The 14,621-nt window shown below is 38.0% G+C and overlaps 1 protein-coding gene across 2 annotated transcripts in view; it reads left to right on the top strand.

Moving 5' to 3' along the window:
* Window positions 1-14,621, top strand: part of plekhm3.L (pleckstrin homology domain containing M3 L homeolog) — a 97,453-nt gene that overhangs the window by 68,827 nt on the left and 14,005 nt on the right. For both annotated transcript variants that reach the window (XM_018233945.2, NM_001127845.1), the window contains exon 7: window positions 7,683-7,840. In XM_018233945.2, the coding sequence (XP_018089434.1) occupies window positions 7,683-7,840 (158 nt within the window). The remainder of the gene's footprint in view (window positions 1-7,682; window positions 7,841-14,621) is intronic.

Genomic DNA, 14,621 nt, shown 5'->3' with positions numbered 1-14,621 from the left:
TCGCAAGGAAAAATAAAGTTGTTCTTGTACAGTATATGATAAGATGCAGGGAAAATAAAGCAGCAGCTGGTGTTCTGGAACAGTTTATGATCAAGTGCAGGGAGTTGCTAGAAAAAAAATGCAACTTTTCTGAAACAGTATATGAACAGTATATATAGTTGCAGGGAGTTACAAGGAAAAGTTTTTCTTTTCAATCATAGCAGGGCAGGGTGGGGGAGAGAACACAGATCAGAGCAATGAGGAAAGAAATAATTTGTGCAAGGATGGGGCAATCTATGAAAGCAGTGAGTGAGCGGAGAAACGAGGGCGGTGGAGGAGCAGGTAGGGTTGCCACCCGGCCGGTATTTTACCTGCTTAGCCGGTAAAACACCTGCCGGGGCCGGTATTGTAGCTGCCGGTAATTTGTAATACGCTTAACAAAAGGCCTTGCCCTTGGGTGGAAACTTACCTTTAAAGAGATACTGACACCAGAAAATATCCTTTTTTATGTCCATCATAAAATTATCTTTGAATGCTATTGGTAATTTTTCCATAAAAGTATTTGCCTGATGCTTTTACATTACCTTTCTTACCACCATGTTCCTCTATGAGGGGGCTGCCATATTTGTGCAGCAGGAGTCCGTTAACATCAGAAACTTCAAGTGACGGGTTAAGAAGGGACAGTAAGGTTGGCAAAACAGTCAGGTTTTGAAACTTCAAGTGACAATTACTTATAAAAGCAGAACTATCGTCGAAAATCGATGAACGTCGTGACCTATATGTAATTCGAGCTATTTTTTGTGTACTTCGACTAGGGAATAGTCCAAATTCGATTTGAATTTGAAAAAAATTTGAATTATGAAATTTATCATGTACTGTCTCTAAAAATTTGTCTGCCGAATTGCTGTTTTAGCCTATGGGGGACCTCCTAGAACCTATTTGGAATCAATTGGTGGACTTTGAAAAATCAACCTTTTTTTTTTTTGGGGAAAAACTTGAATCGAATTTGATCGAATGTGCTATTAATACGATTCATACAGTTCAAATTCGGATGAATACGGACCTATTCGATTGAAAACTGACCTATTTGACCAAAAAAAAACTTGGACTTAATTTCGGTTGGTTTTTTATATTTCATTTTCGAATTTCGAAGTTTTTCAAATTCGAAATTCGACCCTTGATAATATGCCCCTTAATGTAGATTAATATTTTGAAAAGAAAATTTTTGTGTCAGTACCTGTATCACTTTAAAGTAGAACTAAATTCAAACAAATATGTGTAGAAATGCTGTATTTTGAATACTGAACATACTGCACTAGCCTATAGGTATTGCAATAATGATAACTGGCTTTAATATTGTAACAGGAACTCACCATCTTGGATGTTGTTAGGAGTGTCAGTGACACTGCTCATGCTCAGTGGGCTCTAGGCAGCTGTTGAGAATATAATCTTAGGGATTGTTGCAAATCATCAAGCAAAAAAAGAGGTCTGTCTATTTTATAAGCCTAATCTTCTTTAGGGATTATACTAACATATTTATTCTTTTAGGTTGTATGGATTTATGTACCACATTGATTCCCAAAATACAATAAAGTATTTGGGGAATTAATGATTAATGGGTCATATGGGCTGATGTTGGAGTTCCCCCTATTCCACCCCAGCTGTGCATTTAAGTTTCTTGTTTGATTTTGTTTTCAAATGTTTTGCTTGATTATCAATGAAAGACAAATGGTTATGCAGTTGCTGTGATCCCCCAGCCCACCATTCTTCTAAAGCTGTGTGGCTTTATTTGATAAGCTTTGATACATACGTATAGTAGTCCTGTGTTGTTTTGGCCTTCTCTCTCCATTACAAGTGTTGGGGAAAGCCGTCATGCTGGCACCTGAATCTTGGCACAAAAGATAAAAGAGAACAGCATGATTAGCATGTTTCTATACAGTCTATTCATGTCCGCGTTTGATGCAAATGTGTTTTTCAGAGCAATTAACAGATGTTTATATGAATGGGAAACATATTACACACATCGTCCTAATAAAACCCTAGACACTCTACCTATTTAGATGTGCGTAAAGTGGGTTTTGACACTGCCTTGGAACTTACACTTGTGCACTCAGGATCATTTCTGTGTGTTCATTCGCAGTTAACAAACAAGAACAAAGATGCATGCATTTATTCAGTCTGGTCATCATCCCTGTAAGTTGTAATTATTATTAACCCAATTTTGAACTAATGTTGTTATTGTTTTTTTATAATATCTTCTGCTCCTTTCAGAATTATTAGGTTTTAAGGAGCTATTTAGTAATATGGACAAAAATTGTCACAGTCTGGTAAACTATATTGCTCCATTCAAAATAACCACTTCATTTTAATTATTAATCCACATTTTGGTCTGATTGTTGTATCAGTAACCCCATATGTAATAAAAGTTGCAAAGTCTGCCCAGGTGCAATAGCCCATTGCAACCAAAAAAGATGTTTGCTTTTACACACGTGACCAGTAAATGATACCTGTTGATAGGTTGCTATAGGTAGGTGATTAGCCCTTTTGCAAACTTTGCACATGTTATTAGATGATCCCAAACTGAGGGAAGGATGTATGGTGAGGGGCAGCATTGGTAAGGAAGAGGATAAAAAGGGTGCGAAAATAAAAAGAATGGAAAAAGTGTTAAAAAAAAAAAAAGTGATTGTGTTAAAAAAAGGCTTTAGTTCCTCACATTTTTATGCAATCTTTTTGTTCAACCCACTGAATTAAAGCTGAAAGTCTGCAGTTGTTGCATATATAGAGAGAGAGAGAGAGAGAGAGAGAGAGAGAGAGAGAGAGATCAGATAGACCTGGCACTAAACTATTCCTGTTATAGGATAATAAGGGTATCTTTGGATTTGCATAGCATCATCTCTTTGCAGACAATGTGCTGTGATTTTGTTCCTTTGGGCCAGTACAAGACACACTATATTAACATCTTACTTAACATGATAGAAAACAAGGCTTTCAGACGCTTTCTTGTTTATCGAGTTGATCTGAACTGTTGACCTTGGGGTTGGAGTGCAGGCCATCCTATTGAACCGTTGAGTCTGTCCCTGCGGTGAATACATTCACAAAGCAGCTTTAGCAATTTGCGTGTGCACTTCATCTATAAGAAGTCTGCTAGTTAACTGTTATTAATTTATAAGCATAAAAGGAAGCACGCCATTCATTCAATAGAAAGTAGTACAGTTAGGGACTTTGACTTGAAACAATGCTAGCACCTGTCGTCAGACCACTGAACAATTGTTATTTTCTCTTCTACTTATTCTTAAAACCATTTTTTTTAATAGTATACGAAGATCCGCACTCATAAGGCTCATGTGAGTAAAGGAAATATTGGCACAGCTAACATTTTGGCTGGTTCCCTAGCCTTTGTCAAAGTAAACAAATGGTTCAGACATTCTAAGATTAACCAGTATATTGTGTTGAATTGCCTTAAAGGGTTGTGTTCATTCATAGTGTTTTAAATCCATCATCCAAAAGCATAGCATCATACTAATCCTTAAAATACATTCAGTTAAATCAGTAGACACCAGTGTGCGTCTTTCTCTCTATATTCAAGGGGTGCTAGAACCTTTCTAATACATCATCATACCACACCTATCGTATTTAAGAAATTAATAATATAGTCACACTTAGGGGGCAGATTTATCAAGAGTCCAATTTCGAAGTAGAAAAAAACCTTGAAATTCGACCATCGAATAGGAGGATTTTATACATCGTACGATCGTACTCCGATCTTACCTCGAATCAAATGATTTTATCGTACGATTTTCAAAAAAAAATCCTTCGACTTAAAAAAACTTGGCAAAACACACAGGAGGTCCCCCATAGTTTAAACAGTAATTCGGCAGGTTTAAGTTGGCAAAGTATTGAAGTCGAGGTTTTTTTAAAGAGACAGTACTTTGATTATCGAATGGTCGAATAGTCAAACGATTTTTACTTCGAATCGAAGTAAATTCGAAGTCGTAGAATCCTATTCGATGGTCAAAGTATCCAAAAAATTACTTTGAATTTTGAATTTTTTTACTTTGAAAATTCCCTCGAATTCACTTCGACCCTTGATAAATCTGCCACTTAGAGGCACATTTATCAAAGGTCGAATTTTAAATTCAATTGATTTTTTTTTAACTGCAATATATTGGAAATTTGATTGGGAGGTTTTTTGATAAAAAAAATTGTATATCTAAAACTCAAAAGAATATTTTTGACCCAAAACTCGAATTGAATTCAACATAAATTTGAATATACTCTAAATTCGATTGGGGGGTTATTCAATAAAAAATAAAATATCTAAAACTCGAACGAATATTACCGGCCAAAAACTCGAATCAAATTAGACTAAATTCGAATCGTATTTTTTCTTCCGAAAGAAATTTAAATGTCAGGAAGGCTAGTAACATCTTCAAATTGGTCCCTGGACCTCTCCCATTGACTTATACATGAACACAGCAGGTTTTAGGTGGCGAATAGTCAAATTCAAATTCAAATTTTTAAAGGGGCACGATTTGATAAATCTCGAACTTTGAATTAAAATTCGAATCGAGTTTGGATTATTCACAATTCGAATTTGAGAGTTTTGACCATAAAAAAAAAAATCGAATTTTCAATTCGACCCTTAATAAATCTGCCCCATAGTGTGGGGCCATTGACCATAAGCAGCTTATTTACTTATGGTTTGATCAAGTTATTGAGGATACTACGTTCAATTACGAGTAGGTGCAATTGCTCCTTTGAAAGATTACAGCAGAGTGTCATGCCTGTTTCCTAGTATCCATGGGAGTGATTCCTTTCAGAAAGCCAAAGGTATCATAGTAAGGGGTAATCCAGTTATCATCAAGCTGAAATTGTTGTGTTGGGTAACACAGAAGATTTATTCCAGTACTGAATAAAGCAAGAAAAGACCCTTATCCCCTATGCCTGTAACCATAACATCTCCAAGGTACAGCTCTGATATATGATCTGATATATGATATAAATATTGCCACAGATTTGAGCAATATTGATGACTCGAGTGTTGCTTGCACAGCAGAGACAGCAGTATTGCTTTTAATGTTGACAACGGGGGACATAAGCCTTTCGCTAGCTTCCTAGGACATGAGATAGGTCTAAACACAGGACAGTGACAATAACATGGCATTAACCAGCATCAATACCCTCAAGCCACTACATAATGGGGAAAAACTGCTCCAGAGGGCTGTATATTTTATATAAGCACATGTGATAAGGGTAGCAGACTTAGAGATATTTTTTTTTAAATCTTCCCAAACTGCCACCAGAAAATCGCTGCTAAATTTGATGGCTGAGCTGGAGATGAGGCAGGGTACATGTTAAGTGTCGGACTGGGACACCAGAGGCCCACCCAAAAACCTTAGACCAGGGGCCCACTCTCAGTACTAATATTCTTTATCTCCTCAATCAACCTCTATTCTGCTAGTTTGTTTTCTTTACATACTATAATCTATTATTACATCTATTTAGCCTCTTTGTTCTCATAGAATAGGGAAAGGCCATGAAATAGGCCAAAAGTTTAGCAGCATGAGGGCCCACTGACACCTTGGCCTACCGGGAATTTTCCTGGTATCCTGGTGGGCCAGTCCAACACTGTACCTATTTCCTATGTGATCTGGACATTGTGGCAGCACCAATTTCCCTGCCTCTCTATTTTTTATATATTGAGTATGGTTGTTTATTCTACTCTTACTAGCTTTCCCTTCCTCCCAGTGGCGTAACTAGATATCACTGGACCCCACTGCAAATTATTTTTCAGGACCCCACAATGTCTAGAGGTTCACCTGTTTTTCCAATATTTATTGAAATTGCATATGAATTAGGTCTTCATGGGGCCGCAGGGTCTGCTTCCTCTGTAGTTACGCCCCTGCTCCCTCCCCATGAAACCTTCTCTGCATAAAGTTCTACAAACAGTGTGAAAATGTAACTGCTGGACTAATTGTGTTTTTGCATACATTCTTTAATTCTTTACCTTTTTGTACTCTGGAGTAAAAATATATTATTTGACAATACATTTACCAATAACGAACAGCCTACCTTTAATTTCTGTCATTGACTTGGGTTTTCTGACTGTGCTGATACTTTTCAGCCCTTTAGTAAGCATTTACAGGCTGAAAAGCGTCAGTACAGCACTGTCATGCCTTTTCCATTAAAATGAATGAAAGATGGACATGGTTGCCTGGAGAGGAAACTTTGGGCAAATTCAGAAAACGAAGCACCGAATGTTTTCCCACCGACGATTTACTTTATTGCCAATGGCAAAGCATTTCAGATATATTTGTTACTGTGCAATATTCACAGGTTTACAAAATGTTAACAAAATCTCTGTGCCATAAGCCTTAGGGTGGTGGCACATTTAGTCCCCTGTGATAAATCTTCGCTGCTGCACACGACTAATCTCACCAAAATGACTTCCACCGGCAAGAATGTGAATCGCCAGCGGGATGGCAGTGTCGCTTTGGTTTTATGAAGTTGCGCGAAGTTTCCTAGTGAGGCAATTTCGGAAAAACCATAGCAATGCTAATGCCATCCTGCCGGCAATTCACATTCTTGCTGATGGTAAGGCATTTCAGGGAGATAAGTCGCCCATGGTAGCTAAGATTTATCGCAGATGACTAAATCTCCCCGTGTACCACCACCCTAAAGCTGGCCACAGACACAAAGATCTGATCGTACGAATCAACGTACGATCGGACTTCACCATCTCCCAACCTGCCACTAACCATTCAGATCAAATAAAGTACAAAAGAACAGATTAGCCGATATTCTGCCCCTGACAGCAATCATACGAAAGTTATGTCCGACCAAAGCTATTTACAGTCTCCCTCTGAAAATCATACGATCGGCAATACATGCAGAGATATTACCCGTATCCAAACAACCAATCTCCGCCGGACGAAAAATGTCGGGACTCTCCACACATGGTCCGAAAATCGTAATAATCCTCGATTCGCACGATCAGATCTTTGTGTCTATGGCCAGCTTAAGGGTGGTGGCAGACAAGGAGACTAGTCGCCCAGCGACAAATTTCCTCTACTGTGGACGAATAATCTTCCCGAACTGCCTTCCCGCCGGCAAGAATGTAAATCTCCAAAAGATCACTTCGGATTTCCGAATTCGACTGAAGTTGCAACCCCACTGGCGATTTGTATTCTTGCTGACGGAAAGGCAGTTAGGAGAGACAAATCCCCCCCCCCCCGTCTGTCACCACCCTAATGGAGAGCCATTACATTATCAACAATTATCAGGCCATTATACCCCCTGTAGGATGTGATAAGGAGTTTATGGCTAAGCTGTAGTAGACAGTGGCTAAATAGGTAAGGATGGGCCAGTATTACTTTCACAGAATATTTTTAGAAATAAAGCAAAGAAAAAAACATTTGTATTGAGATTTAATATTGCTTTTTATGAACCATAGGAAAAATATAAAAATTATACTAGCCCCTTTTTAGTACAAAACCCTTTTAAGTACAAAAACCATTACAATTGATCCAGAGTACCAGTAATTTTTTTTTTCTTGGATCAATATGGCCATTGTAGTTTATTTTGTCTTTTCTCATTGCAAATGTAAACCTGCCTTTTAAATATGGCAAATTTGTAGACCTATATCAAAATGTCAAATCCAAAATAACCATTTTATTGTTATGTGTCTTTCTTTGTTTGGGCAGGTTGTTGAAGGCAAGCTTGCTCCGTTTCTCTTGAAGATAATCAAGTTTGCCACATCTCATGTATACAGCTGCAGTCTTTGTAGCCAAAAAGGATTCATTTGTGAGATTTGCAATAATGGAGAAATTCTCTATCCCTTTGAGGAGAACTCTACAAGCAGGTAACAGTTTTATTGCTATGTGGCTTGAAAAGCTTTGACTCTAACCCTTACAAAGGTTTTCATTTTTAATTATTTGTAGTTTTTGAGTTATTTAGCCTTTTATTTAGCAGCTCTCAATTTCCACAATCTGGTTGCTAGGTGTCAAATTATCCGAGCAACCATGCATTGATTTAAATAAGACTGGAATATGAATATGATATGAATGTGAATATGAAAGAGGACTAGAATAGAAAGATGAGTGATACAAAGTAGCAATAACAATACATTTGTAGCCTTACAGAGCATTTGAAAGTGGAAAGCGTTAGAAGAAGAAGGGAAATAATTAAAAAGCTTAAAAAAATAAAAATTGAAGACCATTTGAAGTTGTTTAGACTTCCCCCTCACTTTTTTTCTTAAAAATATAGTTCCAATTCATATATAATTACTGAGCAGCCATAGAGGCACTTTAGAGTGTAATATTAAGTGCAATATGTTTAATCTTAGTCTGCAGCAGTGTGTAGAACTAAAAGCCACTTTTGAAATTAACATTACTTTTGGAGGAAGTCCATCATCTGTTCTAGGTTATTATTACAAATGTCAACCCATAATGTAAACATGCATTTAAAGTCTAACTTATAAAAAGGATGACAGACAGACTCCACACCAGTAGCTGGTAGTGTGTTTTGGTTTTAGATAAATCTAGATATTTCTGGCAGTTATATGAAACATGTTCGTCTGTTTTATAAGAATACTCATTTTGTTATGCTACAGGCATACAAAATATAAAACACAGAGACGCAGCCATAGAATTGTTAGTAGACATGGAAAAGAAAACACCCCATATAACTGCAAAGGGCCTATAGGTTTTTGAGAAGTGGGGCACAATTACATCTGAAGGAAATTGTCAACAAAATAAATCCTCTGCACACACATATCTATATATTAAATAAAAGGCATTAAGTCAATATTTACTTAAAATGTCTCAATTAAAAAGCCAAACATCAGAGAGATGTACATCAGAACATCAGAACATCTTGGTGTAAAGAATTCTTTAGAAACACCAATGTATAGTAAAATGCTGAAAGTCAGCCTGCTGAAATAAGCAGGTAGAGAATAAATTCCTATGCTGGCATTAGCCTCCTGTCCTACCTGCACCCAGGAACAATTGCGTCCGCCCGGGTGCAGGCACGCGCGGTTGATTTCGGTGAGGAAATGCAGGGGCCTAAAAGTTTGCTCAAAATAAATGCGAACAAGGCACCAGGGCCAGATCACATAAACCCTCCGGTGCTTAGAGAGCTTTGTTCCGTTTAAGCCAGACCTGTATTTTTGATTTCCTCAGACTTACTTCAGGGATCACATTCAGAATTATGTTCTGGCTAATGGCATTATGAGCAGTAATCGATATATATAGGAATTCTTTCCCTGAATTAGTTGTACAGGCTGATACATTAGATAGCTTTAAGAAGGGGTTGGATGGCTTTTTAGCAAGTGAGGGAATACAGGGTTATGGGAAATAGCTCATAGTCCAAGTTGATCCAGGGACTAGTCCGATTGCCATTTTGGAGTCAGGAAGGAATTTTTCCCCCTCTGAGGCAAATTGGAGAGGCTTCAGATGGTTTTTTTTGCCTTCCTCTGGATCAACTGGCAGATAGGTAGTTAATAAAAAAAAAAAAAGGTTGAACTCGATGGACGTGTCTTTTTTCAACCTTACTTACTATGTTACTATGTCAGACCAATTTGATTGTTGTTAATGGTACTTTCTCTACTTGGAGTAAGGTGCTTAGTGAGGTACCACCACCGATTTTTATCTAACATGCCCATGACTTAGGGGAAGGTTTTGTAAGTAATGTATCAGTATTTGCAGATGACACATCTTTGAAGCAGAATCTTGACAAACTGGCAATCTGGGCAGCTAAGTGACAGATGAGATTTAATGTCTATAAATATAAAGTCATGCATCTGAGATGTAAAAGGATGCAAGCTACTTATACTCTGTGTGCGCCACTGGCTTTAAGGCAGGGACTCTTTAGGAGCAGTTTAAGATTGTACTAACACATTCTGACCGACACTAACCTACAAATCTTTAACCCACACCTGACCCTAACCCGCAAAATGTTTCCATTGTAGGACTCGCACCCTGCCTACATCTTTAGTTAAGCTGTAGTTCTCCTTTAAAGCAGGGAATATTTGGGAGCAGTGTAGGAGTGTACCAACTCAGTCTGACCCACACCCAACCCTAAAAGTGGCCATAGACGTTACAATTACAATCTTTCCTGGAAAAGATCTTTCGTTTTAATACACATGTGTAGAGCTGAATTGTCAGATATAGATGTAGAAACAATAGAATTCTACTTGTATCTGAAGATTCTGCACTAACAAAAGCTGATATTCGGGTACCCTCAAAGACACTCAATCAAAATTTTACAGCCAGCCCATAGATGAGCCGACCGATATCCAAGTCTTCTGCAGATATCGGTCGGCTCGTCTCCCACCATAGACGCTCCGAATATCATATGAAAATTTGTTTTGTACGATATTAGCAGTTCATCTATGGCCACCTTAACCCGCAATAGTTGGCCAAATATCAATCTGAACCCGCCCAATCGGTGGTCAACCCTTAGGTTACCGCAGATTTTGGGTCAACCGGCACATCACTACTGCCAATGTCTTTTCTTCTAAAAGCCTCTTCCATGCATGGATGAGCTATGAGCAGAGTTTTGAGCCACAGCCTCTTAATTTTATGAATTTATGAGACTAGACTCATGAATTGACAGTTCTGGGCATGAATTGTTGGATAATATTTAATTAATGTGGTGCCATGTGGCTACATTCCTCCCATTCCATTTGAATCACTACTCACATTTCTCATCATTTTGAATAACACTTTTTGTTAAACTGAAAAAAAAGCTATTTCAGATGTTTTACTCTTTGTGTAAAACAAACTGAAAGCAACCGTTTTGATTTGAGAAACAAAAACAATAGAAGAGATAAGTGGGATGATGGAGTAGGGACGAATGTTTCTCATATGAAAATAAGGTGGTGAGGGATTATATTGTAATGAGGGCGAGTTGGAGAGTGAGTATAAGTTAAATAAGCAACTGAATGTTGAATCGGTTTTACTTTAAAAAGTGTCTCATGGTTGGTGAAAGATTGTGTAGCAACCAGTAAATAATAACTCTCAGCATAGTTGCCCCATCTCCATGACTGCGCTATGGATGTTACTTTCTGTAACAGAATGATTTGTGTACAGGAGTGTGGGGTATATGGTTTTTGTATGTATTTATGTCTTGTTTTGTAAATGCCCTTTTAATGCTTCAGTTTGTGTACATGAATCATGAAAGTGATTCTGATATTAGGTGTATTTGTATATAGAACTGAAAAAGAATATTGCTTTTGTGCCTTCTGTGCCATAATAGTTAAACTCACATTTGAGTATTTGGTATTTTGGAACTGGCGCCCAGCCAGCTTAATAGATAATTAAAACTGGAGATTTCCTATTTGAAAAATGATTAGTAGACACACAGGAATTCAAAAACAGGTAAACATTGAAGTTCATTCAACTTCTTATGTGCCTTGTACACCCATAAATTACCCCAATTGGCAGTGGGAAGCCATCCATCCTTCAAATCTTTCTTGGACACTGATGCTACAAATGGTCTTTGTTTGACTTTAAATGCACTTACTCAACTTCAAACCAGACTGCTGCATATGTGTTTATTTACTGACTTCAGCTTTGTCTCAATTTAAAATAGTTGCCTTTGTATAAATTTTTAATGTAGATGTATCATCTGCATTATATGAAGGAATTCGACGTTTACAGCATACAATAAGGCTTATTTAGATCTGAAAGTGCAGTGGACAGCTTGCTCTTATCTCTGCAGTGATTTGTGCCTAAAACCACTTTTACTAAAGGTATTGCATCAAAATGCGCTACTCACACTTGGTCCCTGCGGAGCCCTGAAGCTATCACCACTTCTGGACCAGGCAATAGCTCCAGGGTTTCCTCAGCACCCTGCATTAATTGGGACAGTTCAGTTGCACAAAAAGAATCCGGCACACACATCATTCGAACTCCAAACACTGGATATGATGCCAGTGAGCACTGCAAATGACTCAAGGCAGACTTTATTTGAAAATAAATTCACAATGACACATGCGTGCAGTTGTGTTTATTTGCGAAATCAGACACAATTGCAATAGGTGTAGCTTGATTGTGTAAAGAGAAACACCCATTTTTTCCCCGCAGTTTGCAGAATTCAAGGGAAAACAGTGCATTTTGCTTGCTATGATTCGGTAGGTGAATGTGACCTAATGTATTCAGGAATGTAATAATTATTTGATATATTTAACCAATACCAATTAGATTTGCTTTTAATTAGAAGGCACACGCATACAAACTTTCGTAAAATTCAAACACTATACACAAGCTACAGTATTATAAGCAGGCCATGGAGGAGAGGAGATAAAGACATATGAAGATTGTTCTGAGATACACTAGGTGGAAGACATCTTACTGCCCAGCACTGTTACTTTATGAATTCCATGTTTGTTAACTAAAGCAGTCCATGCTTGGCCACTTCTGAATGATGTGGCAGTTTATGTGACCTGCATATGGGGCAAAAACATTGGCAAGGCCTATTCAGTATCTGATCAGGTTAGGGGGGATATTTATCAAGAATGCTGGAACAATTGTTTGGTATGTAATCTTCTCCTGACATTTCATTTACAATGGGGAATGTCTGCAACAGATTTCCAAGGTTCTGCTGCATTCAGGTTTTGGCCTGTGTAGAATGCAAATACAGGTATGTGACCTGTTTCCGGATAACTGATCTTTTCATAATTTGGATCTGCATTCCTTACGACTACTAGAAAATCATGTAAACATTAAATAAACCCAATAGGCTGTTTTTCTTCCAATAAGAATTAATTATATCTTAGTTTGGATCAAGTACAAGTTATTGTTTTATTATTACAGGGAAAAAGAAAATCAATTTTTAAAATTTGGATTATATCATGGGAGACGGCCTTTCCATAATTTGGAGCTTTCTGGATAATGAGTTTCCAGATAACGGATCCCATACCTGTACATAGATAGATGCATGTTACTCAATTTCTTTTGGGCAGGAGATCGTCTGTTTTAGATTCCCACGTTATGCTGCAGCAACCCTATTCTCTCATTAGAGAAAGAAAGATCTGGAATAGTAAGCATTATACAGATGCAATAAATAAAATGTATTGGAAAAATGAAGCAAATTGCCCAGCAAGTTAAAGAGAGGGGTCATACTAGTGGTAAAGTAATGCTTAGAAATGTATATATTATGTGTATGACCTATAGTAGCATTAAAGGAGGTTCAAGCTTTAAATAAACACACGCACTGGTTGCATTCACTGCATATCTGCTTTCTCTCCGCTGTCCGGTTCAATGATTCAAGAAAAACACAAAGAGAGACATTTTTCCTAAAATGCTCCAACACAATTTGTAAGCCTAACCAGAAATCCAATATTTGTCCAGTGCTGACAAGGATATTCTGCATGTTCCTGTTGAATATACCCTGTTAAAACCTGGCATTCAATGTGAGAGTCTTTTGTTTCTAGAAGAAGAAATGTCTTCATTTGGACTGATTACCACCATTTCTTCATTTAACAAAAGAAAAACAACAGGGGTGAGATTGGGTTTGTTAATCTTTCGGGAAGTAAATTGTAAGCATTGAGAAAACATTTGCATTGTTTAATCAGCTTATGCCCATAGGCGTCATAAATTGATCTGTACAGGTATGGGATCCCTTATCTGGAAACCCATTATCCAAATACCTCCAAATGTACAAGAATACATTTTAAAAAATGTTGTTAATCATAACACTGGGTTAAACACTGGAAAACGAGGAATGTTTCCTGAGACTATGTGAAGACACCCACAAAGCCTCATTAAGGTGAGTCCCACTTGTGCAAACAGCATTTTTCTCCCGAGACATATCCACCTTGTCAGCAGGAGAAAAAGACTTTCAGCTGCCCCTGTTTGCCATTTTTCAGACTGGAAAAGATGGTCCAGCTTTAGACAGCTCATTTTTCTTTCAGTGGGGGTGGGAGACAAAGAAGAGAACAACACATTATTGTCCCACTATATAAGCTAGTCTTTTACCTGCTCCTTGTTTGCAGTGCATTCATTTTTGTCAGCCCTTAAGCAAACAGGGAGAATACCTGGCTCATGCACTCACCAGGGACTCAATGCATACATACCCCAGGTCTCACTTAATCAGTATGACACATTCCTTTGTTAGTAAATGGTTCCAAAGCAAACAAAATCTGCACAGCTAATTAGTAGCCTTTAAAAAAAAACTTGCTTTTAGCTATCCTGTCACATCCTGCCCAGCAATAAAACAAGATAAATTTCTATTCAGTGACATGTCTGGCATCCATTATCCGCAATGCTTTACACTGGAGAAGAGGTCTTTTTGCAATATGGAGCACCATGACTTAAGCTGGCCATATATGTAAAGATTTTTAAAAGATCTTTTCGTTATCGTGAGACCACAATTATCTCGAAACGATCGTTTAAGGGTCAGGCCACACGAGCCAATTCGTGGAGATTAGTCGCCCCAGCGACAAATCTCGAACTGCCTTCCCCCTGCCCGCCGGCTAAAATGAAAATTGCCTGCGGCAATGCACACGCGGCGCTTCGTTTTCCGAAGTTGCCTCATGAGGAAACTTCGTGCGGCTTTGGAAAACGAAGCGCCGTGTGTGCATTGCTGCAGGCGATTTTCATTTTAGCCGGTGGAGGGCAGGCAGTTCAGGGAGATTGTCG

This window comes from Xenopus laevis, chromosome 9_10L (assembly GCF_017654675.1).
Source record: "Xenopus laevis strain J_2021 chromosome 9_10L, Xenopus_laevis_v10.1, whole genome shotgun sequence".
NCBI classification, from domain to species: Eukaryota; Metazoa; Chordata; class Amphibia; order Anura; family Pipidae; genus Xenopus; species Xenopus laevis.
This window is presented reverse-complemented; position numbering and strand designations above follow the sequence as displayed.